Source organism: Suncus etruscus, chromosome 1 (genome assembly GCF_024139225.1).
Source record: "Suncus etruscus isolate mSunEtr1 chromosome 1, mSunEtr1.pri.cur, whole genome shotgun sequence".
NCBI classification, from domain to species: Eukaryota; Metazoa; Chordata; class Mammalia; order Eulipotyphla; family Soricidae; genus Suncus; species Suncus etruscus.
Window position 1 is genome coordinate 156,531,525 of NC_064848.1, and position 27,930 is coordinate 156,559,454.

The following is a 27,930-nucleotide window of genomic DNA, read 5'->3' on the forward strand; positions in this document are numbered from 1 at the left end:
TCCCCATCGGCACAGACTATTAGAGCCCGCTCAGCTCTAGATAAATGCCGAGTCCTATAAAAGCTACTAGACACAGATGTTTGGAACTCCTCCTTCCCCTTTCATTCACTTCTCCGTCCCGTCCTAGCTCCTCCCCTTGCTCGGCCTCTTACCTAGCTCTCGCGAGACTTCAGCACTAGTTAATGCTCCAGCCCCGCGGAGGGACCGGCGGGCTTCTCGCGAGACTCGCAGGCAGGGCTGGGCCCAACATGGCGGAAGGTAGGAATTTTTTTTTTTGGTGGAGCCGCGCGGGAAGGCGCGTAGCTGTGGGGGCGCTGCTGGCCGGGAGTAGCAACTCTTGAGAGGGGGGACGCCGGGCGTGGTCGCGGGCGCACGGGGCACCTCGGGTCTCGCGAGCCTTCCTCTCCGGCTCCCCCGGGGAATCCCGGCCGGGGTCTCCGGAGCCATTCCCATGGCAACGCCCCTCGGGCAGCCGCGCTCGAGCCCGCGGGACCACGCGCCTGTGCGGGACGGGACGGGACGGTCGGGCTCTGGCGAGGTCCGCGGGCCGGCCTGAGCGCAGCCCGGGGGACCCCGTGGCGATTAGCCGGGCTGCTCCCCGGACGGCAGGGGGGAAGTAGCCCTGCTCCCGAGGAAACCGAAAGTGCTGTTCGGGTGCCCTGCGTCCGGAAGGGCTGGAAGCTGAACGGGGTTCGGGCGCGCTTGAGCCGCAGTCGGCCTGCAACCCCCCAGAAGCCACCTGCGTGCGCTCTGGCCCCTGGCTTTGCCACGACCTGCATTCGGGATGCTTTTCCTGGATGGATGAAGGGTTGGGAGGACTGGAGCTGCGGGGGGGCGTGTGGGGCTGTCACTGGCCACGGTCACACTGCTCGGAAGGGAAGTGCTAAAACATTTCAGCCAGACGGGTCCTTTTTTTTTATCCCTCTTCCCGGATCTCTGCTGCTCTTCTTTATGACACCGCAAGTTCTGAAGGGAGCTTTGCCAAACTGTCAGATGTTTGATGTTTTCGTGCCTTGACGTAGTAGGATTCCAACCCGGTCTTGTCAAAGCCAGAAGAAGGCGGTGGGATCAGAGATGGAGAGTTCCCTGCCAAAGATCCCATAGTGATCATGTCGAACCTGGCCAGTAAGCTTGTCTTTTTTTTTTCTTTCCTTCTCCCCAGTGTTGGAGGAAAGTAGCCAATTTTTTTTTTTTTTTGGTGTAGTCTTTGTTGAGAGGAGGTTTTCTTCTCATGACTTTTCCCTTGGTTTTGATCTAAGCTTTGTGTGAATCCATTTGTATTTGGATCTTAGGTTTTGAGAGTTACATGACACATTCTTTTTTTGGGGAGGGGGCACAGTCTGTATGTGGTTGATGGCTTTCTCCTGGTTTCTGTGCTCAGGGATCGACTTCTGGTGGTGCCTCCAGGGATCATACGGGATTTCAAGGATTGAAACCCGGGTCAGCTGCTTTCAAGGCGAGCACCTGCCATACATAGCACATGACACTCTAGGCTTTTCTCTTGATTGTACTAGTAATGACCTTAGTGAAGGAATCTGGAATGTGTGTGATTTGCACTTAGAGATAAAGGGAATCTAGGCCAAAGTTACAGGGTATAGCTGAGATATATAACCCTATTTTTGTCTTTGCTCTTGCTACCCCTCCAGAGTACATGAATACGTTCTGAAAGTAAAGGAGTAAAAGGAATAGAAACCAAAATTATGACATCCCTATAATCAAAGCAGGCAGCCTTAAACATGGAACTTGTTACTCACTCTGAGTGAGGTGAGGGTCAGGGAAGAAAGGTTCAGGAATGCCTTTTTAAAATTTTATTTTATTTTATTTGGTTTTTGGGTCGCACCCGGCAGTGGCTCAAGGTTACTCCTGGCTCCACGCTCAGAAATCGCTCCTTGGCACGGCTCAGGAGACCATATGGCGATGCTGGGATTTCGAACCACTGTCCTTCTGCCATGCAAGGGCAAATTCCTTACTTCCATGCTATCTCTCCGGCCCCGCCTTTTTAAATTTGTTTATCTTGCACTATACCCTGTATTGCTTAGAGGGTTACTCCTTGCTCTGACAGGAATCATTCCTAGTGTATGGGGGGGGGGGGGGGGGGATCAGCATGTGGGGGGGTATCCGGCAAACAAACTTGGGTCAACCACATGCAAGGGCTTACCCATTATGGCTGTCTTTCCGTCCCTCTGAATGTCTTAGGTAAAGAGTAAGCCAGTACTATTTCACTAAGTAGATAAATTGAGTGTTTGGGAAATTCATCATCTCGGTTGAAATTGTGAAGAGCAGTTATCTGGAGCCTATGCAGGCCGTGGTCAATGCATAGAAAAATACCTTGCCACGCTTTGTAAATAGACTTGAGAATTATCTTCCGAATGGCATAAACCAAAGCTTCTTTAGAGTTCAGTCAGCAAGGGGAGAGAAATGTGCCATACTAATGCCTTCTTTGGGGGTGGGGCACACCTTGTGGTGCTCAAAGATTACTCCTGATTCCTGACTCAGCTCAGGAATCACTCCTGGTGGAGCTTGGAGGACCATTTGGGATGCTGGGAATTAACGTGGGTTGGTTGGGTGCAAGGCGAGCACCCTACTACTACTACTCAGTGCCTTTTGACTTAATAGGTTTTCTTTTTTCCTCTGTGTCCCAGTTTCCTGGCTTGTGTTCTCATTTAAGTTTTTAGGAAATAATGTTTCAAATTTTATTTTATTAAAAATTTTTGTTTGTGGGGCTGGAAATATAGCATGGAGGTAAGGCGTTTGCCTTTCATGCAGAAGGTCATTGGTTCAAATCCTGGCATCCCATATGGTCCCCCATGCCTGCCAGGAGCGATTTTTGAGCGTGGAGCCAGGAGTAACCTCTGAGCACTGCCGGGTGTGACCCAAAAACCAAAAAAAATTTTTTTTTGTTTGTTTTGATTTTTTGGGGGGTCCACATCTAGTGATGCACAGGGGCCACTCAGGAATTACTCCCAAGAGCCAGAGCGATAGCACAGCAGTAGGGCGTTTGCCTTGCATGCAGCCGATCCAGGATGGAAGGTGGTTCGAAGCCCAGCTTTTCATATGGTCCCCCAAGCTAGGAGCGATTTCTGAGCACATATCCAGGAGTAACCCCTGAGTGTCACCTGGTGTCGCCCAAAAACAAAAAAACAAAACAAAACAAAAAGCAAATAGCAATCTGTTGTGTAAACATTGGATAATTTGTAAGTATTATCTGTTTAAAGATTTTTGAGGCTGGAGTGATAGCATAGCAGATAGGACATTTGCCTTGCATGCGGCCAACCCGGGTTCAAATCTCTGGCATCCCATATGGTTCCCCCAAGCCTGTCGAGTGATTTCTGATTGCAGAGTCAGGAGTAACTTCTGAGTGCTGTGGAGTGTAGCCCATAGACAAAAAAAAAGTTGTTTTGGTTTCTGGGTTTTTTTTTTGGTCACACCCGGCAGTGCTCAGGGGGTTACTCCTGGCAGACTCAGGAGACCATATGGGATACCGGGATTAGAACCACTATTTTTCTGCATGCAAGGCAAATGCCCTACCTCCATGCGATCTCTCTGACCCCCTGGTTTCTGGTTTTTTAGGCCACACTTTTTTTTGGGGGGGGGTTGGGCCACACCCAGCGGTGCTCAGGGGTTACTCCTGGCTGTCTGCTCAAAAATAGCTCCTGGCAGGTACAGGGGACCATATGGGACGCTGGGATTCGAACCAACCACCTTAGGTCCTGGATCGGCTGCTTGCAAGGCAAACACCGCTGTGCTATCTTTTCGGGCCCTTTTAGGCCACACTTAATGGAGAGAGGATCAGGGAGGCTGAGGTGGCCTTACTCCTGGATTGGTGTTTGGAGATCATGCTAGGATTCCCAACCATCTGGGCTTGGTCTGCGATTTCATTCTGGGTCATCCTGGGCCTCCTACATGCAAAGCATTTCTGCAGTTCTTAGAACTCTCTCCAGACCTGCAAGCTGCCTTATGTGAACTTCCCTGAGAGTGTTTTTGTTTGTCTGATGATTATAACTATTCAGAAATAGTGTCTAGGAATAGTAAATTGTACCTGGAGAAACTTGAGTGTACAGCTTTCTTATTGTAATTCATTTAGAATTCAGTCTTCTTTCCTTTCATCACACTTAACTATCAGCTTGACCATTTATATTTAAAATCTGCCCCCAAATTAGTATCCACGTCTATTCTATATTTCTTCAGCTTTCCTTCTAGTCTAAATGTCCCCATCACTTAAAGCTCTGATAATTGGGGCCGGAGAGATAGCAAGGACGTATGGCGTTTGCCTTTCATGCAGGAGGTCATCGGTTCACATCCAGCGTCCCATATGGTCCCCCATGCCTGCTAGGAGCAATTTCTGAGCCTGGAGCCAGGAATAACCCCTGAGCACTGCTGGGGTGTGACCAAAAACCACACACACACACACACACACACACACACAAAAAGCTCCTGACTATCACAAAAAAAAAAAAAAAAAAAAAAAAGACAAGGCTCTGTCTAAATTTCCTGCTTTTTACTCTTTTGTTTTATTTTGTTTTGGGGCCTTATCTGGCATTACTTAGGAGTTATTCCTGGCTCTGTGCTCAGGGATAATGATGGTGGTGCTTGGAACACAACATGTGGGCTGCTTGTGTGCAAGGCAAATGCTTTACCTGCTGTATAATTACACTGGTCTCTATTCTTTTTTGTTTTTTGTTTTTGCTTCTTTTTGGGGCCACACCCGGGTGACGCTTGGGGGACCATATAGGACACTGAGGGATTGAACCATGCCCGTCTAAGGTTAGCACATGCAAGGCAAATGCCTACCCCGCTTGCACCACTGCTCTTTATTATTCTTGCCTTTTTTTGTTTGTTTGTTTGTATGTTTTTGAGTCACATCCAGTAGCGTTCAAGGGGTCACTCCCTGCCTATTTACTCAGAAATCGCTCCTGGCAGGCTCGGAGGACCCATATGGAATGCTGGGATTCAAACCACTGTCCTTCTGCATCTAAGGCAAATGCCCTACTGCTGTGCTATCTCTCAGGTCCCTTATTCTTGATTTTTTGTTTTCCTATAGACAAGTTTTATAGACCGTTTCAGTGGCCTTTTAAGATGTGAAATAGTATTTTTTTTTTGTTTTTGTTTTTTTGTGCCACACCCCCCATTTGGTGCTCGAGGGGTTACTCCTGGCTAAGTGCTCAGAAATGGCCCCTGGCGTTGGGGGGGACCATATGGGATGGCCGGGGATTGAACTGCGATCCTTCCTTGGCCAGCGCCCTTGCAAGGTAGACACCTTACTTCTAGTGCCACCTCACTGGCCCCGAATAGTATTTTTTTTTTAAAGTTTTATTTATTTATTTTGGGTTTTGGGGCTGGCTCTATGCTCAGAAGTTATTCCTGGCAAGCTCTGACCAGGTAGGATGCGGGGATTCGAACATGAGTTATCTGCATGTGCTATCGCTCTGGTATCAAAATGTGAACAGTATCTTTTTTTGTTACTTTTGTTTTTTTGTTTTTTGGGGGTCACGCCCGGCAGTGCTCAGGGGTTACTCCTGACCTCTGTGCTTAGAAATCACTCCTGGCAGGCTATGGGACCATATGGGTTTACCGGGATTGAACCTGGGTTCTGCTGCATGCAAGGCAAACACACTAACTCCATTGTACTATTGCCTCTGGCCCAACAATTTTTCTATACTTAGTACTCCTACTTAATGAATATTCATCTGACTTGGGTGAAAAAAGATTCCATATACACTAATAAATGTTTAGAAAAATTGAGGGCTGGAGCAATAGCACAGCAGGTAGGGTGTTTTCCTTGTACACAGCAAACCCAGGTTTGATCCTCGGGATCCCTTATGGTGCCCCGAGAGTGATTTTTATTTTTTAAGTTTTTTTAGTTTTGGGTCACACCCGGCAGCACTCAGGGGTCACTCCTGACTCTATGCTCAGAAATCGCTCCTGACAGGCTCGGGGGCCATATGGGATGCTGGGATTTGAACGACTGTCCTTTTGCATGCAAGGCAAATGCCTTAAGCTCCATGCTATTTCTCCGGCCCCGAGGGTGATTTCTGAGTACAGAGCCAGGAGTAACCCCTGAGCACTGCCAGGTTTGCCCCCCTCCAAAAGAAAGAAAATTTACAGGCGCCAGATCCATGTACAACTGGTATCCTTGCTTGCAGCTGACTTGTGTTCATTCCCCAGCATCACATATATGGTCACCTAAGCGTGCCAGGAGTAATATTTCAGAGTAACCTCTGAGCATTGCTGAATGTACCCCCCCCCAAAAGAAAAAACCAAAAACCAAATTACTTATTTTTTTTTTTTTGTTTGTTTTTGTTTTTTTTGGGGGCCACACCCAGCGGGTTGCTCAGGGGGGTTACTCCTGGCTATCTGCTCAGAAATAGCTCCTGGCAGGCTACGGGGGGGACCATATGGGACACTGGGATTCGAACCAATCACCTTTGGTCCTGGATCGGCTGCTTGCAAGCAAACGCCGCTGTGCTATTGCTCCGGGCCCCCAAATACTTATTTTTTAAAAAAAGATAGTAACATTGTAGTTAATCATCACTAATGAGAATTTTATATTTATTTTGATGCTGTCAAGGACTAAATTTTCTTGGAAGATGAAGTTTTATGTAGATTTATATATGTAATATATGTGATGTATGTATATAAATGTATATATTTAAACTGCCTTAAAGTATTTTACATGCCCTGAAATAAGTAATTTTTGTACTTTTCTTTTTTTCCTTTTTTTTTTACATATATCTTTATTTAAACACCTTGATTATAAATATGATTGTAGTTGTATGATTTCAGTCAGGTAAGAACACATGGAGAGCCCTTCACCAGGGCACCATTCCCATCACCAATGTCCCAAATCTCCCTCCTCCCCACTCCAACCATGCCTGTACTCAAGAAGGCTTTCTACTTCCCTCATTCATTCACTTGTTAGGTTGGTGCTCAAGTATACTGTTTCAAAGTAGGTTGTTATCCATAGCTTTTAGTCATTTTTTTGGTTATGTCTACAACTGGTGCTCCGGTCACTCTCAGATGTGGCCTTAGGAATCACAAACAGGAGTAAAGGACCATGCAGTATTAGGCATTAAATCTGGGTCTCCTGCATGGAAGCATGCATATTAGCCCTTTGAGAGAAAGCATGGTTAAATGTGTAACATCTTTTTATCTTAAGATGCTAATACAAGAACTTAATCGCTATGGGAAATACTTTATTTTGTATTGAAGCCACAACTGGCAGTGCTCAGACAGGCTTAGGGATGTCTGGGATGTCTGGGGTCTAATTCAGGTGGGACTGTATGCACATGCAAAGCAGACAACCTACCCACTGTACTCTTTCTTTGACCCCAACTGTGTGAGACACTTAAAAGATTACCGCTTTCTTCCAAAATACTGCGAGAAATGGTACATTGCATTCTGCAAACATTGACAAAATATAAATGCTATGTAACTTGACCCTTTTAAATTATAGGTTTCAAAAAAAAATTTTGTTTTGCAGCATTTGTGATGCTCAGAATGTTCCACAGTTCAAAGTATTGTCAATGAAATACACACATAAGGCAGTTAGTTTATTGTCTACCAGATCTAGAATAAACAGTAAGGAGATGACATGCCCATTCTTGTCCCTACCACCACTCCTCACAGTGCTGGAGATCGCTTCTATAGCAGAGTGGGGTAGTAATCCTCCCAGCCCCTAGGACTACCAGGCATGATTCAAACCACCCAACTCCCTCCAATGTTCTCTATCGTTTCCATTTCCCTGCTCTTGCAGCAGCACTGATCTGCTTTGGTCACTATGATTTGCTTTCTCTACGATTTTGTATGGAGTTATTGGTTTGTAGTCATTTATGTCTGACTTATTCCATTTCACTTTTTTTGTTTGTTTGTTTTTGGGCCACACCCGGTGATGCTCAGGGGTTACTCCTGGCTATGCGCTCAGAAGTCGCTCCTGGCTTGAGGGACCATATGTGTCGGTGGGGGATCGAACCTCGGTCCATCCAAGGCTAGCGCAGGCAAGGCAGGCACCTTACCTCTAGCGCCACCACCCGGCCCCCATTTTACATATATTAAGGGCACACCCAACAGTGCTCAGGAATCACTCATGGCAGTGCTTAAGGTCATATGCAGTGCTGGGGATTGAACTGGGACTGGCCACATGCAAGGAAGCGCCTTAATCCCTGCACTCTCTCCGACCCTCACATGCTACTTTTAAGATTCTTTGTTACCTTTATGGGTAGTATGATCCCTACATGTATTAATATTGTTCTCCTATCTATGACTGAGCAAAATTTCATTGCATATATATATCACAATATCTGTCCATTAATATTGAATTGGTGCCATGTTTAATGGACATGTTTTTAATTAAAATTTGAAATATACTCTTCTAATTTTTAATCACCATGAATCACAGCATTATAGAGATTATAGAGTTTTGTGCCATTTTTCTGTAGAAGTTTGGTGTGTTTGTGACATTTTTCTTGTCTTAAAGTAGCCCCTTCAGTTCTTGTAAGGTCAGTTTGAGTAAGAAGTTCCTGAGCTGTTGTTTATCTATTAAGTTGTATATTGTTCCTTCATATTTGAATGAAAGTCTGGGTTGGTCAAGTAGTATTTTTTGGGGGGGTCAAGTATTCTTGTGTTTTAATTCATTTTGTTTTTATTTTAATATATATATATATTTTTACTGTGTTTAACTATTGTACCCACATGACATTATTTGATAAATCTGTGAAAATTTCTTTTTGTCTGTTTTTAGGCCACATCCAGTGGTCTTGGCTGTACATTCAGGGATCACTCCTGGTATTGCTTAGGGAGATCATATGGGATGGTGAGGACCAAACTCAGGTCCTAGGTCAGTTGCTGCAAGGCAAGTGTCCTATTCCTTATGCCAGGGGTCTCAAACTCAATTTACCTGGGGGCCGCAGGAGGCAAAGTCGGGGTGAAGCAGGGCCGCATAAGGGATTTCGCTTACCGAATATTTGCAATAAAAAATCGCAGAAAAATCGCATTAAACATTTGCATACCCTGAACGGAACTGTGATATTTGAAGGTCAGCCGCGGGCCACAAAATGTTGTACAGAGGGCCACTTATGGCCCCTGGGCTGGGAGTTTGAGACCCCTGCCCTATGCTGTTTCTCTAGTTCAGTGTTTTTCAACTGCTGTGCCGCAGCACACTAGTGTACTATGAGATATTTCTGGTGTGCCATGGAAAAATTCCAGTTTCATCTGTAACATGCCGCTTCGGCATGATTGGTCTATTTGTGAGCTGAAGTGCATGTTACAGACTATAAAAACTAAAGACAGAGACTGAAACTTGATGAAGAGCTACGTTGTGTTTCTTTCTTTGATTCCTGCCAGAATGTCAGCTTTGTGTTCAGCCAAACAGGCCCAGGTTTCACACTGAGTTAAGGAAACAGAAATATGAACAAATTATAAATACTTTATTTTTATTTTTATTTTTATATATAATAAAGTAATTATAAACATAATTTTTTGTGTTTATTTGATTCCTATTCAAGAGACTTGCTATATATATTTGTATATATTATTATATATATACCATATTTTTTGGTGTATAAGATGACTTTTGAAACCAAAAAAAAGTCAACCGAAAATCAGGGGTCATCTTATACGCCGAGTATATCCCTGACAAATGTTTTAATATACTGCTAAATGAAAATTGTATGAATACCTTGCCCAAAACGAATTTTCCAACTCGATCCTGCCACCAATCACTGCAAGGGCTGCTCGGACATCCCTCTAACTCAGCCATTGCCAAGCGGCCTTTTTATGCATGCAAATTAGACAATGTTCTGGACCCGAATTACACTGTAAAAAGCCTGCTCAGATTGGCCAGAGTCAGAGAGGAAGTCTATTACAGTATAATCTTTGAACATTTGCTTGTGATTGGCTCACTGTGGTACATGAACACAGGAACACATGCAGCACATGCAGCACAGGAACGTTCTGTCTGATACAGCGAATATAGGCCTAAACCTATGTTTTAACTACAAAACTAGGGGGGGTCGTCTTATACGCCCTGTAGTCTTATACACCGGCAAATATGGTAGTCAATATAAGCACAAAGTTAATTTTTTTTTAACTTTTTTTTTTTTTTTTTTTTTGGTTTTTGGGCCACACCCTACGGTACTCAGGGGTTACTCCTGGCTGTCTGCTCAGATATAGCTCCTGCAGGCACGGGGGACATATGGGACACCGGGATTCTAACCAACCACCTTTGGTCCTGGATCGGCTGCTTGCAAGGCAAATGCTGCTGTGCTATCTCTCTGGGCCCGAATTTTTTTTAACTTTTATTTTGGTTTTTGGGTCACTCCCAGCAGTGTTCAGGGGTTTTTCCTGGCTCTACGCTCAGAAATCACTCCTGCCAGGCTCAGGGGAGCATATGGGATGCCGGGATTCGAACCACCGTCCTGCATGTAAGGCAAACGCCCCATGTCCAGGCTCTCAGGCTTCTTTTTAACTTTTTTTTGTTTTGTTTGTCTGTTTGTTTGTTTTTTTGGTTTTGGGGTTACTCCTGTCTCTACGCTCAGAAATCGCTCCTGGCTGGCTTGGGGGATCATATGGGATGCGGGATTCGAACCACCAACCTTCTGCATGCAAGTCAAACGCCTTACCTCCATAATATCTCTCCGGCCCTTTTTGTTGTTGTTGTTTTTGGTTTTTGGGCCACACCCGTTTGACACTCAGGGGTTACTCCTGGCTATGCGCTCAGAAATCGCCCCTGGCTTGGGGGACCATATGGGATGCTGGGATTTGAACCACCGTCCTTATGCATGAAAGGCAAAACGCCTTACCTCCATGCTCCGTATTGTTATTATTTTAATTATCATTAGGAACTCTTCAGAGCGAACATACCAAGTGGTACATAGAGGTTGCTAAAGGGAGACTGTTTCTTTTTGTTTGTTTGTTTGTTTGTTTGGGCCACACCTGGTGGTGCTCATGGGTTACTTCTGGCTCTCTGTGCTCAGAAATTGCCCCTGGGAGGATTAGAGATCATATGGGATGCCGGGATTTGAACCAAAGTTGGTCCTGTATCAGCCACTTTCAAGGCAAACACCCTACCACTGTGCTATCTTTCCTGCCCCAGGAAGATTGTTTCAAGTGCTGTTTAGTGGCACAGGGAAATTGAGAATTAAAGAATTTTGGGTAGATAAACTGATTTTCTTTCTTATTTGGTTCTATGTATTGTGTTTAAATCCTAATTCTTTGGGGCTGGAGTGATAGCACAGTGGTAGGGCATTTGTTTTGCATGTGGCCAATTCGGGTGCGACCCAGGTTTGGACCCCAGCACCCCATATAGTACCTGAGCCTGCCTAGAAGTGGTTTCTGAGCGCAGAGCCAGGATTAACCCCTAAACACTGCCCGGTGTAGCCACAAAACCAAAAAAAAAAAAAAATCCTAATCTCTTGAAAAGTACTTACTTACAGTAGGGGTTTGTATAACTTGTTTTTGTATAGTCTTGAAACTAAGAAACTATATGTATGTAGTAACTGAAAAATTAAAGTAAAATTATATATTGGCAAGTATAACCTATATAAGACATGAAGCTTTAATTTTCACTGTCCAGAAATAAATTTGGGGGGGAAACAACCGCTTTGTTCATTGTTTAAGAGGTGTTGATTGGTTGCCACAGAGACTGTATGATTTAGTCTGAAATATTTGCTTTTATAGGAAAAATGGCCTCATTTCTAGCTTAGTAGTGTTTTCTAAGGATCTTCATTTGTTCCTTTTTTTCTGGTTTTTTTTTTTTTTTTTTTGCTATGTCTAAGCAGTGTGTGGAAGCTCCTCTTGGCTCTTTGCCCAGGTCTTCCAACAGTGGTCAGGGAACTATGTGGCACTAGGAATGGTCTCCACAAACAAAGCATGCACACAGCCTGTTGCATTCTCTCTTCAGCCTGCTTTTCTTATTACTATATTGTGATGCCCAAAGACTAGGTGGTGCTATTAGGGAGGGCATATTGGGTAGTCAAACCTAGGGCTCCATACTTCATTGGCATGTGTTCTAATTAAGTCAAAACTTAATTACAATTACATTAATTGTAATTGATAAATTACAGATTATAATGCAAGCTGTTGACATTCTTCATCTATAGAGCTTTTGCTGAAACTATAGGTTTCTTATCTGTTATTTAAATGTCTTGGCTTATTTTCAAAATGAAAGTTGGAAGAAGAGAAAGAAGAAACACCATAGGGCTGAGCAATAGCACAGCGGGTAGGGCGGTTGGTTGCCTTGTATGCAGCCAATGTTGGTTTGATCCCCTGCATTCTATATGGTCCCTGGAACCTGCCAAAGTGATTCTTTTTTTTTTTTTTTTTTTGAATTTTGGTTTTAGGCCACACCTGGCAGTGCTCAGGGGTTACTCCTGGCTCTGCATTCAGAAATCGCTCCTGACAGGCTCAGGAGACCATATGTGATGCTGGGGATCAAACCCAGGTCTCTCCCGGGTCAGCCACATGCAAGGCAAATACCCTACCACTGCTATTGCTCCAGCCCCAGCCAAAAGTGATTTCTGAGTGTAGAGCCAGGAGTAGCCCCTGAGTGCTGCTGAGTGTGACCCAAAACCAAAAAAAAAAAAAAAAAAAAAAAAGAAGCAAAGAAACAGTAGGGTTGAGTGAGGTTTGCCTTGAACCCCTTGGATCCAGATTTTATCCCTGAATTCCACCCTGTTAGGACCACATTGCCAGGAGTAAATCCTGATCACTGCCAGGTGTGGTTCAAAGCAGAAATGCAACTGTAAAGTTCAGAGAGATGCAGGAAGCCCATTACTGCAGAATAATAGAAGGGGGTGATACACAACAATGGGGAGAGCACAGTTTTAATAGGCTAGTGTATATAGGAACCATAGGTCTATCTCTGGTAACATTTGTTTGTTTGTTTGTTTCTTGTTTTTGGTTTATGGAATCATCACCCTGCTGCGCTCAGGGGTATAACTCTGGGCTCTAGGCTCAGAAATCGCTCCTGGCAAGGCTTGGGAGCCTAAAGGGATGCCAGGATTCGACTCACCGTCCTATCTGCATGCAAGGCACACGTCTTACCTCCATGCTACCTCTCCGGCCCCGATCTCTGGTACTTTTTATGCTCCCCACAAACCAAATTGTTGTGGTTTTTTCCCTTTTTTTTTTTTTTTTGGTTTTTGTTTTGGAGCCATACCCACCAGTCTCAGGGGTTACTCATTGCTCTAAACTCAGGACTCAGTCCTGGTCGGCACAGAGACCATATGGGATGCTGGCAATTGAATCCACGTTGGCTGTGTGCAGAGCAAGCACCCTAACTGTTGTACCATATCTCTTGCGTGGTTTTTTTTTTTTTTTTTTTTTTTTTTTTGGGTCACACCCTTATCTCCATGCTATCTCTCCAGCCCCCTACAGAGTTTTTTAATCCCCACTTTTTTTTTTTTTTTTGGTTTTAGGTCACACCCGGCAGCGCTCAGGGGTTACTCCTGGCTCTATGCTCAGAAATCACTCCTGACAGGCTCAGGGGACCATATGGGATGCCGGGATTCGAACCACTGACCTTCTGCATGAAAGTCAAATGCCTTACCTCCATGCTATCTCTCCAGCCCCTAATCCCCACTTTTTTGGTTGTTATGACTGGGAATTACACTCATGGATACAGTACTCCACACTTGGTTGTAATACTTTCTTCATGGGTCTCACACATAATAGTGAAACTTGCTGGGGTTTATATTCTGTGTGGAAGGGAGGTGGGAGGTGTTTGGGCTACACAAGTGGTTGGTCGGACAATGGTTCTGTGCTCATGAGTGTCCCCTGGTGGTGCTCACAGTATCATGAGGTGCCATGTATAAATGTATAAATCTTGTATAGCACACTATGTATGTCTCTACCCCCCTGGAGTTTACACTCTAATTGTACTCATGTGTTTTTTAGTTGGTGCTATGGCTGTGGGTCACATACCTGGCTGCCGTGCTTGCCTGCTTTAGTTGTATTGCTCCCACGGGTCTCTGAACATTTCAGTTGCTGTGCTCCCATACTTATACTTATTCTATGTTTGAGATCACAAACTACAGTGCCCAAAGATTGTAGTCAGTACATTTGGGGTGACCTTGCAACCTCAAGTTTACAAAACGGTTTACAAAAAGCTATTCCGCACCTGGCAGTGTTGCTTTTTTTAGAATTAACATTTTGTTGACTGCAAGGAATTTATTCTTCTAAGGTATCTGTAAGTACTTTTAAAGTTTATAACATACTTACAGATGAGGAGAATGAGGTATTTTGTTAAGGCATCATAATCTCCAGGAGTGATTTCTGAGCACAGAGCCAGGTGTGGCCCAAAAACAAACAAACAAAACAAACAAAAAAGAAAAGAAATCACTCTTGGCTGGGGGACCATATGGGATTCCGGGGATGGAAACCCCATCTGTCCTGGGTCAGCCATGTGCAAAGCAAGTACCCTACCACTGTGCTACCACTCTGACCCTAAGGACTCTATCTTTTGAGCTATATTGCAGCCCTGATTTTGCATTGGAAGGTGAGAAGTAGACTGTTGGCACTTGGGTTTATTCCGGGTCTCGGCTCAGGGATTACTCCTGATGGGTTCAAGGTACATATAGGATACTGGTTTTTTGTATTTGTTGTTGTTGTTTGTTTGTTTGTTTGTTTTTGGGGTCACACCCGGCAGCACTCAGGGGTTACTCCTAGCTCTATGCTTAGAAATCGTTCCTGGCAGGCACGGAGGATCATATGGGATTCCGGGATTCAAACTAACGTCCTTCTGTATGCAAGGCAAACGCCCTACCTCCATGCTATCTCTCGGGGATTGAATCTGAGTCAGTGAGGCTAACATCCTGCCCAGGGGCTCGAGAGATAGCATGGAGGTGTGGTGTTTGCCTTGCATGCAGAAGGAAGGTGCTTTGAATCCGGCATCCCATATGGTCTACCGTGCCTGCCAGGAGCGATTTCTGAGCATGGAGCCAGGAGTAACCCTTGAGCGCTGCTGGGCATGACCCCCCCAAAAAACAAACAAACAAACAAAAAATAATCCTGCCCACTATACAATAGTATATTGTATATTGTAATAGTATATTGCTCTGCTCCCTTGGTTTTGCAGTTTTTATTATATTCATACTGATTTGCTTTCCTCAGTAACAAAAAGCTCTGAGGACAGATATTATTGGTTTTGCTTACAATTGTGCTGTTTGACACCTTTAGACACTGGTAAATATTGACTTTAATTAATCAAATGCACAGTCACAACTATGTGCAATTTCCCCCCCTCAAAATAGTAGGGTTCTCTGGGCTTAAGAAAGCACGTGGCGGGCCGGGCGGTGGCGCTAAAGGTAAGGTGCCTGCCTTGCCTGCGCTAGCCTTGGACGGACCGTGGTTCGATCCCCCGGTGTCCCATATGGTCCCCCAAGCCAGGAGCAACTTCTGAGCACATAGCCAGGAGTAACCCCTGAGCGTTACCGGGTGTGGCCCAAAAACCAAAAACCAAAAACCAAAAAAAAAAAAAGAAAGCACGTGGCTGGGCAGAAGGATGGTGGTTCAAATCCTGACATCTCATATGGTCCCCTGAGCCTGCCAGGAGTGATTTCTGAGTGTAGAGCTAGGAGTAACCCCTGAACACTGGCGGGTGTGATCCAAAAACTAAAACAAAAAACAAAAAAAAAAACGGAAAGCGCATGGTGAGAGCAATAGCACAGCGGTAGAGTGTTTGCCTTGCAGGCTGATGACCTGGGACAGACTCATGTTTGATCCTCAGCAAACCATATGGTCCACCAGCCTGCCAGGAATGATTTCTTTTTCTTTTTTTCTTTCTTTCTTTCTTTCTTTCTTTCTTTCTTTCTTTCTTTCTTTCTTTCTTTCTTTCTTTCTTTTTTCTTTCTTTCTTTCTTTCTTTCTTTCTCTTTCTTTCTTTCTTTCTTTCTTTCTTTTTTTTCTTTTCTTTCTTTCTTTCTTTCTTTCTTTCTTTCTTTCTTTCTTTCTTTCTTTCTTTCTTTCTTTTCTTTCTTTCTTTCTTTCTTTTTCTCTCTGTCTCTTTCTTCTTTCTTCTTCCTTCCTTTCTCCTTCCTCCCTTCCTCTCTTCCTCCCTCCCTCCCTCTCTCCCTCCCTCCCTCCCTCCTCCTCCCTCCCTCCTTTCTTTCTTTCTTTCTTTTGGTTTTTGGGCCACACCTGGATTGGCTGATTGCAAGGCAAACGCCACTGTGCTATCTCTCCGGCCCGATTTCTTTTTCGTTGTCTTTTTTAAGGAATAATTTCTGAGCGTATAGTCAAGACTAATCCCTGAGTGTTGTTGGATGTGACCCAAAACCAAAAAAAAGGAAGGAAGAGGTGGGGCGGAAAGATAGCATGGAGGTAGGGTGTTTGCCTTGCATGCAGGATGGCGGTTTGAATCCAGGCATCCCATATGGGATGATTTCTGAGCGTAGAGCCAAACCCCCCCCCCAAAAAAAAATGGCAGAAAGAAAGGGAGTTAGGGTGGGAGGGAGGGAAGGAGGAGGGGGTTTGATCCCTCAACATCAATCTCCTGAGCAATGCCAGATGTAACACCACCATCCCCCCCAACCCCCAGCCACCAAAAAGAGCTAAAACAAGACCAGATATGTGGCTCAGTAGAATACAAGAAACATGCCTTGCATGTGTTTGGTCTTGGGTTCGTTTTCCACTACTTTCCTCTTCCAAAGAAAGCTAAAATACCTGAGGCTTCTAGTTTGGGTGGTGTGATGACCTCTCCCTGAGAGAAGCAGTCTGTTACACTCTTTTGGATTTGACTGGAGAGAAGACAGAGCATTATGATTATTTTTATACTGATAAATGGACCCTAGAGAAGTTCCTAACTGGGCAAAACTGGTCAGAAGGAACTGTGCAACAGTGCTTTCCTGACCTAAATTCTACTTTATCTCTTTACCGTACTGTTCACCTCTTTACCATACTGAAAAAAACCAACTGATGTATTTATACATTTTCTATACATGTTATGATTGTTTACTGCATATTCCGCAACTGTGCATAGCCACCCTCATAAATATGCTTAAGTTTTCCTGGAAAACTACTGAACATATATGAAGCATTACATCACTCACTCTGTCAAGAATAAAACTAGACTCTTCTTTTTTAAAGTTCATGCTGGTTAGACTTATTTCTCAATTTAAGATGTTTCTTTACCAATAAAATGTTCGATTTTTTTTTTTTTTTTTTTTTGGTGAATGGGATGTGCACATTTGACGATGCTCAAGCATACTTCGAGCTCTTTGTTCAGGGATCACTCCTGGTGGTGCTCACGAGACATAGGGTGCCAGTAATCTCATGAGTGTTGCCTGCCTGCACCTAACTCCTGTAACTATGTTTTTGGCTCAGAGCCTCCTCTGTTCTATTTAATCTGTCTTGTGCTTTTAGGGGACCACATTCTCAACCTTTTTGTTGTTTTGGTTTCTGGGCCACTCCTGACAGTAGTGCTCAGCAGTTACTCCTAGCTCTTCACTCAATAGTTATTCCTGACAAGCTGTGGAATCATATGGGATGCCATGGATCACACCTGGGTTGATCTTGTGCAAGGCAAGCGCCCTCCCCACTATACTATCACTCTGGTATCAAATTCAGGCTCTTGCATGCAAAATATGTGCACTAATCTATTAGGAAACTAGCTGTTTCCTAGGCCACTTGAAACAATTTATAAAAAAAAATTTTTTTTTAATTTTTGGATCACATCTGGATGAACTTAGGACTCCTCCTAGCCCCACTCAGGAATCACTCCTGACAAGGTTTAGGGGAACCATATGTGTTGCCAGGGATTAAACCTGGTTGACTGTGCAGGGTAAAAACCCTATCCACTGTATTATTACTCTGGCCCCTAAAGCAATTTTATTTTTGGATTTTTTGGGGGGTCACACCGGCAGCACTTGGGTTACTCCTGGCTCTGCGCTCAAAAATTGCTCCTGGCAGGCTTGGGGAACCATATGGGATGCTGAGATTTGAACTGGTATCCATCCTGTATTGGCCGTATGCAAGGCACATGTCTTACTGCTGTGCTATTGTTCTGCCCCCACCCCCAAAGCAAATATTTGAAAAGTTATGCACTTCTACATGGGATTGTAGTTCACACTTTAAGGAACTAGGGTGTGGACCAGAGACCCAAAGTGGTTGTGGGCTGAACACATGTTTTGCATGCACAACCATGTATGGCCCAACTCCTACTCCTCTCTCCTTTCCAAAACAAATAGGTTCTAATGCCTTTCTCTAAGTTGTGGTTAGTAATAGTAGCAGCAGCTTCATGGTGCTGTCAAGAAGATTGCATGAGAAAAATTTTGGTAGTTTTAAGAATAGCATATAACGGGGCCGGAGAGATAGCATGGAGGTAAGGCGTTTGCCTCTCACGCAGGAGGTCATCGGTTCGAATCCCGGCGTCCCATATATGGTCCTCCCGTGCCTGCCAGGAGCAATTTCTGAGCCTGGAGCCAGGAATAACCCCTGAGCACTGCCGGGTGTGACCCAAAAACCACAAAAAAAAAAAAAAAAAAAAAAAAAAAAGAATAGCATATAACATGTAAATTTACTAGTGGTTTGGGAAAGTCTTATTATCTTTTTGTTTGTTTGTTTGTTTGTTTTTGTTTTTGTTTTTGGGCGGTGCTCAGGGGTTACTCCTGGCTGTCTGCTCAGAAATAGCTCCTGGCAGGCATGGGGGACCATATGGGACACCAGGATTTGAACCAATCACCTTTAGTCCTGGATCAGCTGCTTGCAAGGCAAACACCGCTGTGCTATCTCTCCGGGCCCTTATTATCTTTTCTTGCTACTCAAGGATACAGTAAAGAACTTGCTGGGCCAGGTACCTATAAGCTTTTTCTGTATATCTATTCATTGTCATATGTTAAATGTTCTCTCTTGTTTTTGGGGTCACACCCAGTGGCACTTAGGGGTTACTCCTGGCTGCCCAGAAATTACTTCTGGCAGGCTGGGGGGGCATATGGGATGCCAAGGATTGAACCCCACATGTGCAAGGCAAATGCCCCACCCACTGTGCTATCGCTCCGGCCCCTAAATATTCAATTTCATGGAAACTGGCCAGAAATCTTTTAACAACATTGTTCTTTTTTGGCCATCTGAGCCAATGTCAAAGTTATTCTTGGTTCTATAAAAAAAAAAGTAAATAACTAAGAAATGGTATAAATGTCATATGACTAATCAATCATTTTGGTTGGTATTCCTATCTGCATGGGAAATAACTTGATTCTTTGTTTCCTTTGCAGAGGAGGTGGCCAAGTTGGAGAAGCATTTGATGCTTCTTCGACAAGAGTATGTCAAACTGCAGAAGAAATTAGCGGAAACAGAAAAGAAATGTAGTCTTTTAGCTGCACAAGCAAACAAGGAGAACATCAGTGAGTCCTTCATCAGTCGCCTGCTGACTATTGTGGCTGATCTCTATGAACAGGAGCAGTATAGGTGAGCTGGGTACAGCCAAAACCATTTTTCTTTATCCTGAGACCACATTACAGCTTCTTTCTGCTTTCTTTCCAAATTTATTGCTGTATAATTCTGATGTTGTAAATCTTGAGTCTTGGGGCTGGAGTGATAGGACAGTGGGTGAGTCATTTGCTTTGCCTGCAGCTGACCTGAGTTCAATCCCTGGCATCCCAAATGGTGCCCTCAGCCTGCCAGGAGTAATTTTTGAACAGAGTCAGGAATAATAATCCCTTGGCATCGCTGAGTGAGGCCCCAAAAACAAAATAAATCACACAAATAAATAAACCTGATATAAACTCTCAGAGATATGATTTTGTCTCTTTTGTTTCTTGCTTATTTTTTTTGTTAATTTTTATTTGATCATAGTGGCTTACATATCTTTCACATTAGTATTTTAGGTACATATTAACATTGCAAGTTTCTTGCTTATTTTTAGCATTGAATGTAGCACATAGTGATAGTATATATAGCTCTTAAAGATAGGACTTAGTTTATATATCTGGGTATTCAAAGGGGAGAGATCACTTTTCTTGTATGGTCAGAGAAGCATTGGAACTAGTGAGAAGTAGAGTAGAATGGTTGAGATAGACTCTGAAGCCACAAGCCTACATTAACAGTTTAGCTGGCTGCTTCCTGGCTATTTAGAATTATGGCATGACTCCAGTTTCTAATCTACAAAATGAGAATAATAATGAATACTACTTAGTGTTGGTTGTTATAAACACTTAGATCAAAGTCTGGCAATTGTTAGCTATTTTTTTTTTGGGGGGGGCCACACCTAGTGACACTCAGGGGTTACTCCTGGCTATGTGCTCAGAAATCGCTCCTGGCTTGGGGGACCATATTGTAGCTATGGAGGATTTTGATGATAGTAAAGGTACATGCCAGGTAGGGGAACAGTGGGCAAGAGAGATAGTGTGGACTTGAAGCTCTCAGAAGTGTAGACCAGAGTGTTGGATGCTCATAATCAAGGTGGTATTTTTTGAAGATTAACCTAGTTACATTGTATAGATAAAATGATAGAATAGAGAAAAGAAGCGGTGATATTATAGTAATTCATCAAAGGACTAAATTGTTATGATGGCAATATTATAAAGAGACATGGACAAGGATATATACATTGAAGGAAGTATTTGACTACTAAAGAGATAAAAGTGTGATTTGCATTGGGGAATGTGCTTAAGTGGCAGAAGCCACGGGTTTGATCACAGATACTACAAGTCCCTATCACCTATTTTCTAGAACTACTAAATGTAGAATCTGCAACGATAGCACGCATGTGCACACATACTCACACTTTGAAGTGAAGGGTTTTTTTTGGGGGCCACATCCAGCGGCATTTAGGGATTACTCCTGGCTCTGCACTTAGAAATCATTCCTGGGGGGCCAGAGAGATAGCATGGAGGTAAGGCGTGTGCAGAAGGACGGTGGTTTGAATCCCGGCATCCCATATGGTCCCCCGAGCCTGCGAGGAGCAGATTTCTGAGCGTAGAGCCAGGAGGAACCCCTGAGCGCCACCGGGTGTGACCCAAAAACCAAAATCCAAAAAGAAAAAAAAAAAGAAAAATGGTAGCTCAATGAAATGAGCCCATGATTTGTTAAGTCTGAGATCTATGTTTGCTTTTGTTATCACATTGAGCTCCTATCCTCATTAGAAGCATCCCTAGACCACCACGCTAGTATAGCTCCCTCCATAAAAACCTGTTCCTCTCATTTAAACTAAAGCTGAATAGAAAGTATGCCTGTCAACACTTTATAAGCATTCTTTAGAATTCACCACAGAGAAAGAATTTTGTAGTTGTTCTTTTGCTAGATGCATGCATACTGTTTAGCCATATATTTATAAGGTGTATAGAAATATAGCTAGGATTCATTTAATTAATTTTATTTTTATTTTTTTTCTTCATTAGTGATCTGAAGATAAAGGTTGGGAACAGATACATCAGTGCTCACAAGTTTGTCCTGGCAGCCCGCAGTGATAGCTGGAGTCTGGCCAATTTATCTTCTACTGAAGAGCTGGACCTGTCAGGTGAGCCTCCAACTGATCAGGGACTCAAATTTGCTAACACAAGAGCTCTTTGAAAAAGAGTAGTTGTATAATTTTGAAATATCAATTGAGAACGACTTTAAGCCTGTTAATAAGTGAATAATCAATAGCTTATACTTTGTGGTATTTTTGTTTAATACTACCTAGTAGATTATAAATATTTGTGTATATATGTTAATGTATAAAATTCAGTATCTCTCCTGAAAATCTTTGTTATGTTGTAAATTGGAGTGATGTTCCCCACCCCCACCAGTAAGTTTGCTGTTCAGTTGCTTAAGATTTAATTATAGCTGGGACTAGAGAGATAAGATGGGTAAGGTTGCCTTACACTTGCCTTGCCTTACACTCAGCTGACCCAAGTTGTCTCCCAGCACCTTTTGTAGCAACCTGAGCTAAATTCGGAAGCAGCAAACAGGCTTCTTAACTTTTTCCACACTCAATGGCATTTTACCTGAGAAACCCAACATAGGTGAGCATAACCAGAATTGCCTCTGGTTCTTGATATTTTGATTTTGAATTCTGTTTTGGTTGTGCATTCAGAAACATTTTACTGTTGCCAATTTTTCGCGACTCCACATTCAGTGATTTAATATGGTGTTTTAATATTAGTATTATTTTTAATTTGTGGTGACTTAATATGACCCTCAGTTTAAGAATTTAAGCTCAAAAATATGAATATCTGTTCTTTTTCATTTTTAAAGTCTTTTTTAAAAACATTTTAAGCACTATGGTTCACAATACTGTTAATGGTAAGGTATTTTTTTTTGTCTCTGTAAACAAGTTTCATTTAAATATAGAATTTAAGTAGATTACATAACATTAAAATTGAAGGGGGAGCCAAAACCCAGCTTGTTACTTCACATGGCATTGGGCAGCTGCTGCTGGAGAGCTGCAAGCTCTATAGCTAGCTACATGGCACATTGGTTGGAAATTTGTTCCCTTGTCAAAAGTTTAACTGATAGAAAGTTGGCTTCACTTTCTGGCGTCTGGTCATCAATTAACTAGGACATCGAGTCAAAGACCTTTGTGGCAAGCCAAATGTCCTGTCACCCCACTAGAGGGGAAGATGGTCACTTGAAATCTGCCTGCCTGGCCATGTTGGAGACAGCAGGGCAGTATTCTTCTACCTACCAAGGCGCCCTCTAGGGCCCAGTGTTCAAAGCCGCCTTACCCCATTATGGCCTCTTTGCTTCACTCAGGAAGAACTTTTCATGTGGTGACATTCTCTCAGAGTAGAGGGAGATCCGAGGAGCTTCTGGCCAGACATGGCTGAGTGATCTTGGGACTCTGAACTTGGCTGAAACATCATGTTACTTCTCTGTTTCAGGCTGGACACTGCCAGACACTTACTGCTTGATCTTTGTTTAAATGAGGGATTTCAAGTCTAGACAGTATGGCTCTTTTCAGTTTATTGCATGAAGTTATACTAGTCCAAGTTAAAAGCAGACCCCTAATGTTATATTACACAAATTGTAAGATTTTTAAACTTGTGACAAGGGACAGAAGGGAAATTCTATTCATTGCAAGGAAATAGTTGCTTACGCGTCAGAGAACCAAAAGCACTTAAAATCCATGAACATTCAGCTGGTCTACCTTAGCCAGTCCAGTCTATACAAGGAGACTGGCATATGTTCTTACACTGGTCACCCTTTTGCTGAATTACTTCTCCATATTCTGGATGCTCAATTACCGTACCATTGTAGGCAAATTTCTTCTGAAACACCTTCACTAGTTTCTTTATCGTAATCATCTGCGATCTTTTGGCCTGTAGTAAAGGTCTTCCTGTTGTTTCTCTGTTGAATTCTTTTGTTGTTGTTTTGTTTTTGGGCCACTCCCAGTAACGCTCAGGGGTTACTCCTGGCTATGTGCTCAGAAATTGCTCCTGGCTTGGGGGACCATATAGGACTCTGGAAGATTGAACTGGGGTCAGTCCATACAACCTGCACCACTGCTCCAGCCCCATCTCTGTTGAATTCTTTTTTTTTTTTTTTTGGGGGGGGGCACACCCAGTGGCACTCAGGGGTTACTCCTGGCTCTATGCTGAGAAATCACTCCTGGCAGGCACAGGGGCCATATGAGATGCCAGGATTCAGAACAACATAGGTCCTGGTCGATTGCTTGCAAGGCAAATGCCCTACTGCTGTGCTATCTCTCCGGCCCTCTGTTGAATTCTTTTTTTTTTTTTTTTTTTTGGTTTTTGGTTTTTGGGTTCACCCAGCAGCGCTCAGGGGTTACTCCTGGCTCTACATTCAGAAATCACTCCTGGCAGGCTCGGGGGACCATATGGGATGCCGGGATTCGAACCACTGTCCTTCCGCATGCAAGGCAAATGCCTTACCTCCATGCTATCTCTCCAGCCCATCTCTGTTAAATTCTTATATGAATATAATTCTCAGTGCCAGCAGGAAGCAGATTATTACCCTTGAATCAGCAAAGGGGTTGAAAGAGTGGAGGTTCTGGATAGCGGACATACAATACAACTTTTCCGCGTTTCCTCTGTGGAAACAGCCTGTGGAAGGCAGTGTGGGAGAAAGCAGGCAGAGAAGATGAGCATCAGGAAGTGAGGGACCCAAGGCGGAGGCTGCTGAGTCCTCAGTGAGTAGGGCCAATGGTAAGGTTTTTTGTATACAACATTCTAATACCACACCCTCCACAAGAGTGGCTGCTTTCCTTCACCATTGTCTCAGTTCTCTTTCTACAATCCCTACAATTGTAAGCTCAGTTTTATAGACTAGTTCTCAGGTTCTATTGCCTTTGGCCATTTTTAATTAACTTATTATGTTTCTTTATATCCCATATATAAGAGGTCATCCTTATCTTTTTTTTTTTTTTTTTTTGGTTTTTGGGCCGTAGCCGGTTATGCTCAGGGGTTACTCCAAGCTATGCACTCAGATATTGCTCCTGGCTTGGGGGACCACATGGGGCGCCGGGGATTGAACTGTGGTCAGTCCTGGATCGGCCGTGTGCAAGGCAAATGCCCTACCACTATGCTATCACTTCTGCCCCCATATCTGTCCCTCATCTGACTAAGTTTACTCAGTCTGGTACTTGTTATTTATTTTTTATTTTACTTTAGGATTTTGGCCACACCCAGTCATGCTCAGGACTCATTCCTGGCTCTGTTCTCAGGGATCACTCCTGTTAGTGCTCAGGAAACCATATTAGGGATCAAACCATAATAGGGATCAAATAGGGGTTAGCTGCATGCAAGGCAAGTGCTATACCTCTTTACTATCTCCATCCTTAGTCTTCAGAATTTGAATTGAACTATTGAGGCATTTACATATTTGGGAGGAGGGGTACTTGGGGTCATATTGGCTAATGTTTAGAGGCTGTTTCTGTCTCTTCTCTGGAACCACTCTGGTAGTAGTGTTTGGGGATGATATGTGATGATATATGATGCCAGGGATTTGGGTTTTTTGTTTTTTGTTTTTGGTTTTGGGGTCACACCCAGCAGCACTCAGGGGTTACTCCTGGCACTGCACTCAGAAATTGCTCCTGGCAGGCTCGAGGGACTGTATGGGATTCTGGGATTCGAACCACTGTTCCGTATTGGGTCGGATGTGTGCCTTGCCTCTATGCTATCTCTCCGGCACTGCCAGGGATTTGTTAACGCCTGTATTATTTGTTATGTGTCACATTAATTGTGTTGAAATTCTGATATAAATAATGGTTATCTATGTAGATTTTTTTTTTTTTGTTTTTGGGCCACACCCAGTGACACTCAGGGGTTACTCCTGGCTATGCGCTCAGAAGTCGCTCCTGGCTTGGGGGACATATGGGACGCCGGGGGATCGAGTCCTAGGCTAGCGCAGGCAAGGCAGGCACCTTACCTCTAGCGCCACCGCCCGGCCCCTATCTATGTAGATTTTTTTTTTTTTGGGTTTTTGGGTCACACCCGGCAGTGCTCAGGGGTTATTCCTGGCTCCAGGCTCAGAAATTGCTCCTGGCAGGCACGGGGGACCATATGGGATTTGAACCGATGACCTCCTGCATGAAAGGCAAACGCCTTACCTCCATGCTATCTCTCCGGCCCCAGATTTAACACAATTATAGAAGTCGATTTCAAAATTGCAGTGTTGCTTATGGGTATTATATCATTCAGAAGTATATTTATGGGATCAGAGAGATAGCATGGAGGTAAGGCGTTTGCCTTTCATGCAGAAGGTCGGTGGTTTTAATCTCGGCATCCCATATGGTGGTCCCCTGTGCCTGCCAGTGGCGATTTCTGAGCATAGAGCCAGGAATAACCCCTGAGCACTGCCAGGTGTGACCCCCCCCTCCCAAAAAAATAAGTATATTTGTGCTCTAAATTCATAACAGCCAAATTCACTCTAGCCAAAACAAGGAGTCAGACACTAAATGCCCATATCTAGTGATAAAAAAACTACCAAACGTATAGTACAAAAGCATTAAAAAGATGAAATCAGGTTGTTTGGGACAAAATAAAGGGATCTTGGGGTGATTGGCCTCAGTGAAGTATGTAAGGGTCATTTCCTGGAAGATTTCATTCAATACCTGGAATATGAATGACAAAACAAATTGCCAAGATACAACAAAATGGACTACTATACAGCGAAAATTGAATTGGTTTCCAGAGGGGAATAAAAGAGGGGCAGTCTGACTTGAGGCTTCTTTTTGACAGTGGGAATGGTAACAAGCACATAACGAAGTATGAAGCTAAGCCTTTGAAATTCTGTGATATTCTGAATTAGTATAAGTAAATCAGAAGCTAAAGTACTCACTTAATTGCTATTTTTGTAAAATAGAATTTTAAATTCTGTTATTACTTATGAGAATTATAAAATAAGAAGATTCTAAGGAGTTACTATAGAAGTGATTCTCTGTATGAAATTATACTTGATTATGTCAGTTCAAAGGATAATTTTTTTTTTGTTTTAAATTTTAGGGACTGGAGAGATAGCACAGCAGTAAGGCATTTGCCTTGCATGCAGAAGGACGGTGGTTCGAATCCTGGCATCTCATATGATCCCCAGAGCCTGCTGGAAGCGATTTCTGAGCATAGAGCCAGGAGTAACCCCTGAGTGCTGCTGGATGTGACCCAAAAATCAAAACCCCCCAAAAAAATTTTTATTAGGTCTGGGGCCGGAGCAACAGCACAGTGGTAGGGTGCTTGCCTTGAATGTGGCCGATCCAGGATGGATCTGGGCTTGATCCCCAGCATCCCATATGGTCCTCCGGGCCTGCAGGAGCGATTTCTGAGCACAGAGCCAGAAGTAACCCCTGAGTGCTGCTAGGTGTGGCCCAAAACAAACAAAAAGATAAAAAATTTTAAATCACCATGATTTACAGTTATTCATAGTTGAGTTTTTTAAGTTTGTTAACTTTTTTTTTTTTTGTTTTTGGGCCACACCTGGCATTGCTCAGGGATTACTCCTGGCTATCTGCTCAGAAATAGCTCCTGGCAGGCACGGGGGACCATATGGGACACCGGGATTCGAACCAACCACCTTTGGTCCTGGATCGGCTGCTTGCAAGGCAAACGCCTCTGTGCTATCTCTCTGGGCCCTAAGTTTGTTAACTTAATAAATCACCTTGAAGTACAAAGTCACAAAGTTTTTTATGATTGAGATTCAATCGTACAATGTTCGAATACCTATCTTTTCATCAGTGCGTAGTTGAGTTTTAGACATTCCAGCACCAATCCTACCATCATTATCTTCCACCCATATCTACCACAAATAAGCTAATAACTAGGTCTGTACTATATTTTTTATTTTTTTATTTTTATTATTCTTTTGTGTGTTGCTTTTGGGTCATACCCGGCAGTGCTCAGGGGTTACTCCTGGCTCCATGCTCAGAAATTGCTCCTGGCAGGCACAGGGGACCATATGGGACACCGGGATTCAAACCGATGACCTTCTGCATGAAAGGCAAACGCCTTACCTCCATGCTATCTCTCCGGTCCCACTATATTTTTTAAATGCTTTTAAAGTATTAAAGATATTAGATTGGGCTGATAAGGAAGACATCAGTTTTTTTTTTTGTTTGTTTGTTTGTTTTTTTTGTTTTGTTTTTTCGGTCACACTTAGGGGCTACTCCTGGCTCTATGCTCAGAAATCGCTCCTGGCAGGCTTGGGGACCATATAGGATGCCGGGATTCGAACCACCGGCCTTCTGCATATAAGGCAAACGCCTTACCACTGTGCTATCTCTCCGGCTCCAAGACATCAGATTTAACTTAACTATTTAATTTGATTTAGCTATTGGAGCAGTGTTGTAAAGATTAAGTAGGCATATGTCTAACGCTTAATTACTGTGAGTGAACTCCTTTTTTGGGGGGAATCACACCTGGTGATGCTTGGGATTAGACTGGAACTCAGTTCTGGACCTCCTATGTGCAAAATATTCTCTAGTAGTCTATGGAGCAGTCTCTGACCCAACTGCCTGACTATGATTATTGCTAAGTTTCAACTTGAGATTCATTAATCAAAGTTGTAAAT

At 43.5% G+C, this 27,930-nt stretch overlaps 1 protein-coding gene and 1 pseudogene across 1 annotated transcript in view; one reads left to right on the forward strand and one right to left on the reverse strand.

Annotated features, from left to right (window-relative positions):
• The first annotated feature begins 223 nt into the window (after nucleotides 1–223).
• The window catches only part of ANKFY1 (ankyrin repeat and FYVE domain containing 1), a 109,693-nt gene continuing 81,986 nt past the window's right edge, over nucleotides 224–27,930 (forward strand). Inside the window, exons 1-3 of the mRNA XM_049782151.1 lie at nucleotides 224–258; nucleotides 19,206–19,398; nucleotides 21,330–21,448. Of these exons, the coding sequence (XP_049638108.1) occupies nucleotides 249–258; nucleotides 19,206–19,398; nucleotides 21,330–21,448 (322 nt within the window). The 5' untranslated portion in view covers nucleotides 224–248. The remainder of the gene's footprint in view (nucleotides 259–19,205; nucleotides 19,399–21,329; nucleotides 21,449–27,930) is intronic.
• LOC126021570 (eukaryotic translation initiation factor 1-like) lies at nucleotides 23,030–23,937 on the reverse strand (annotated as a pseudogene).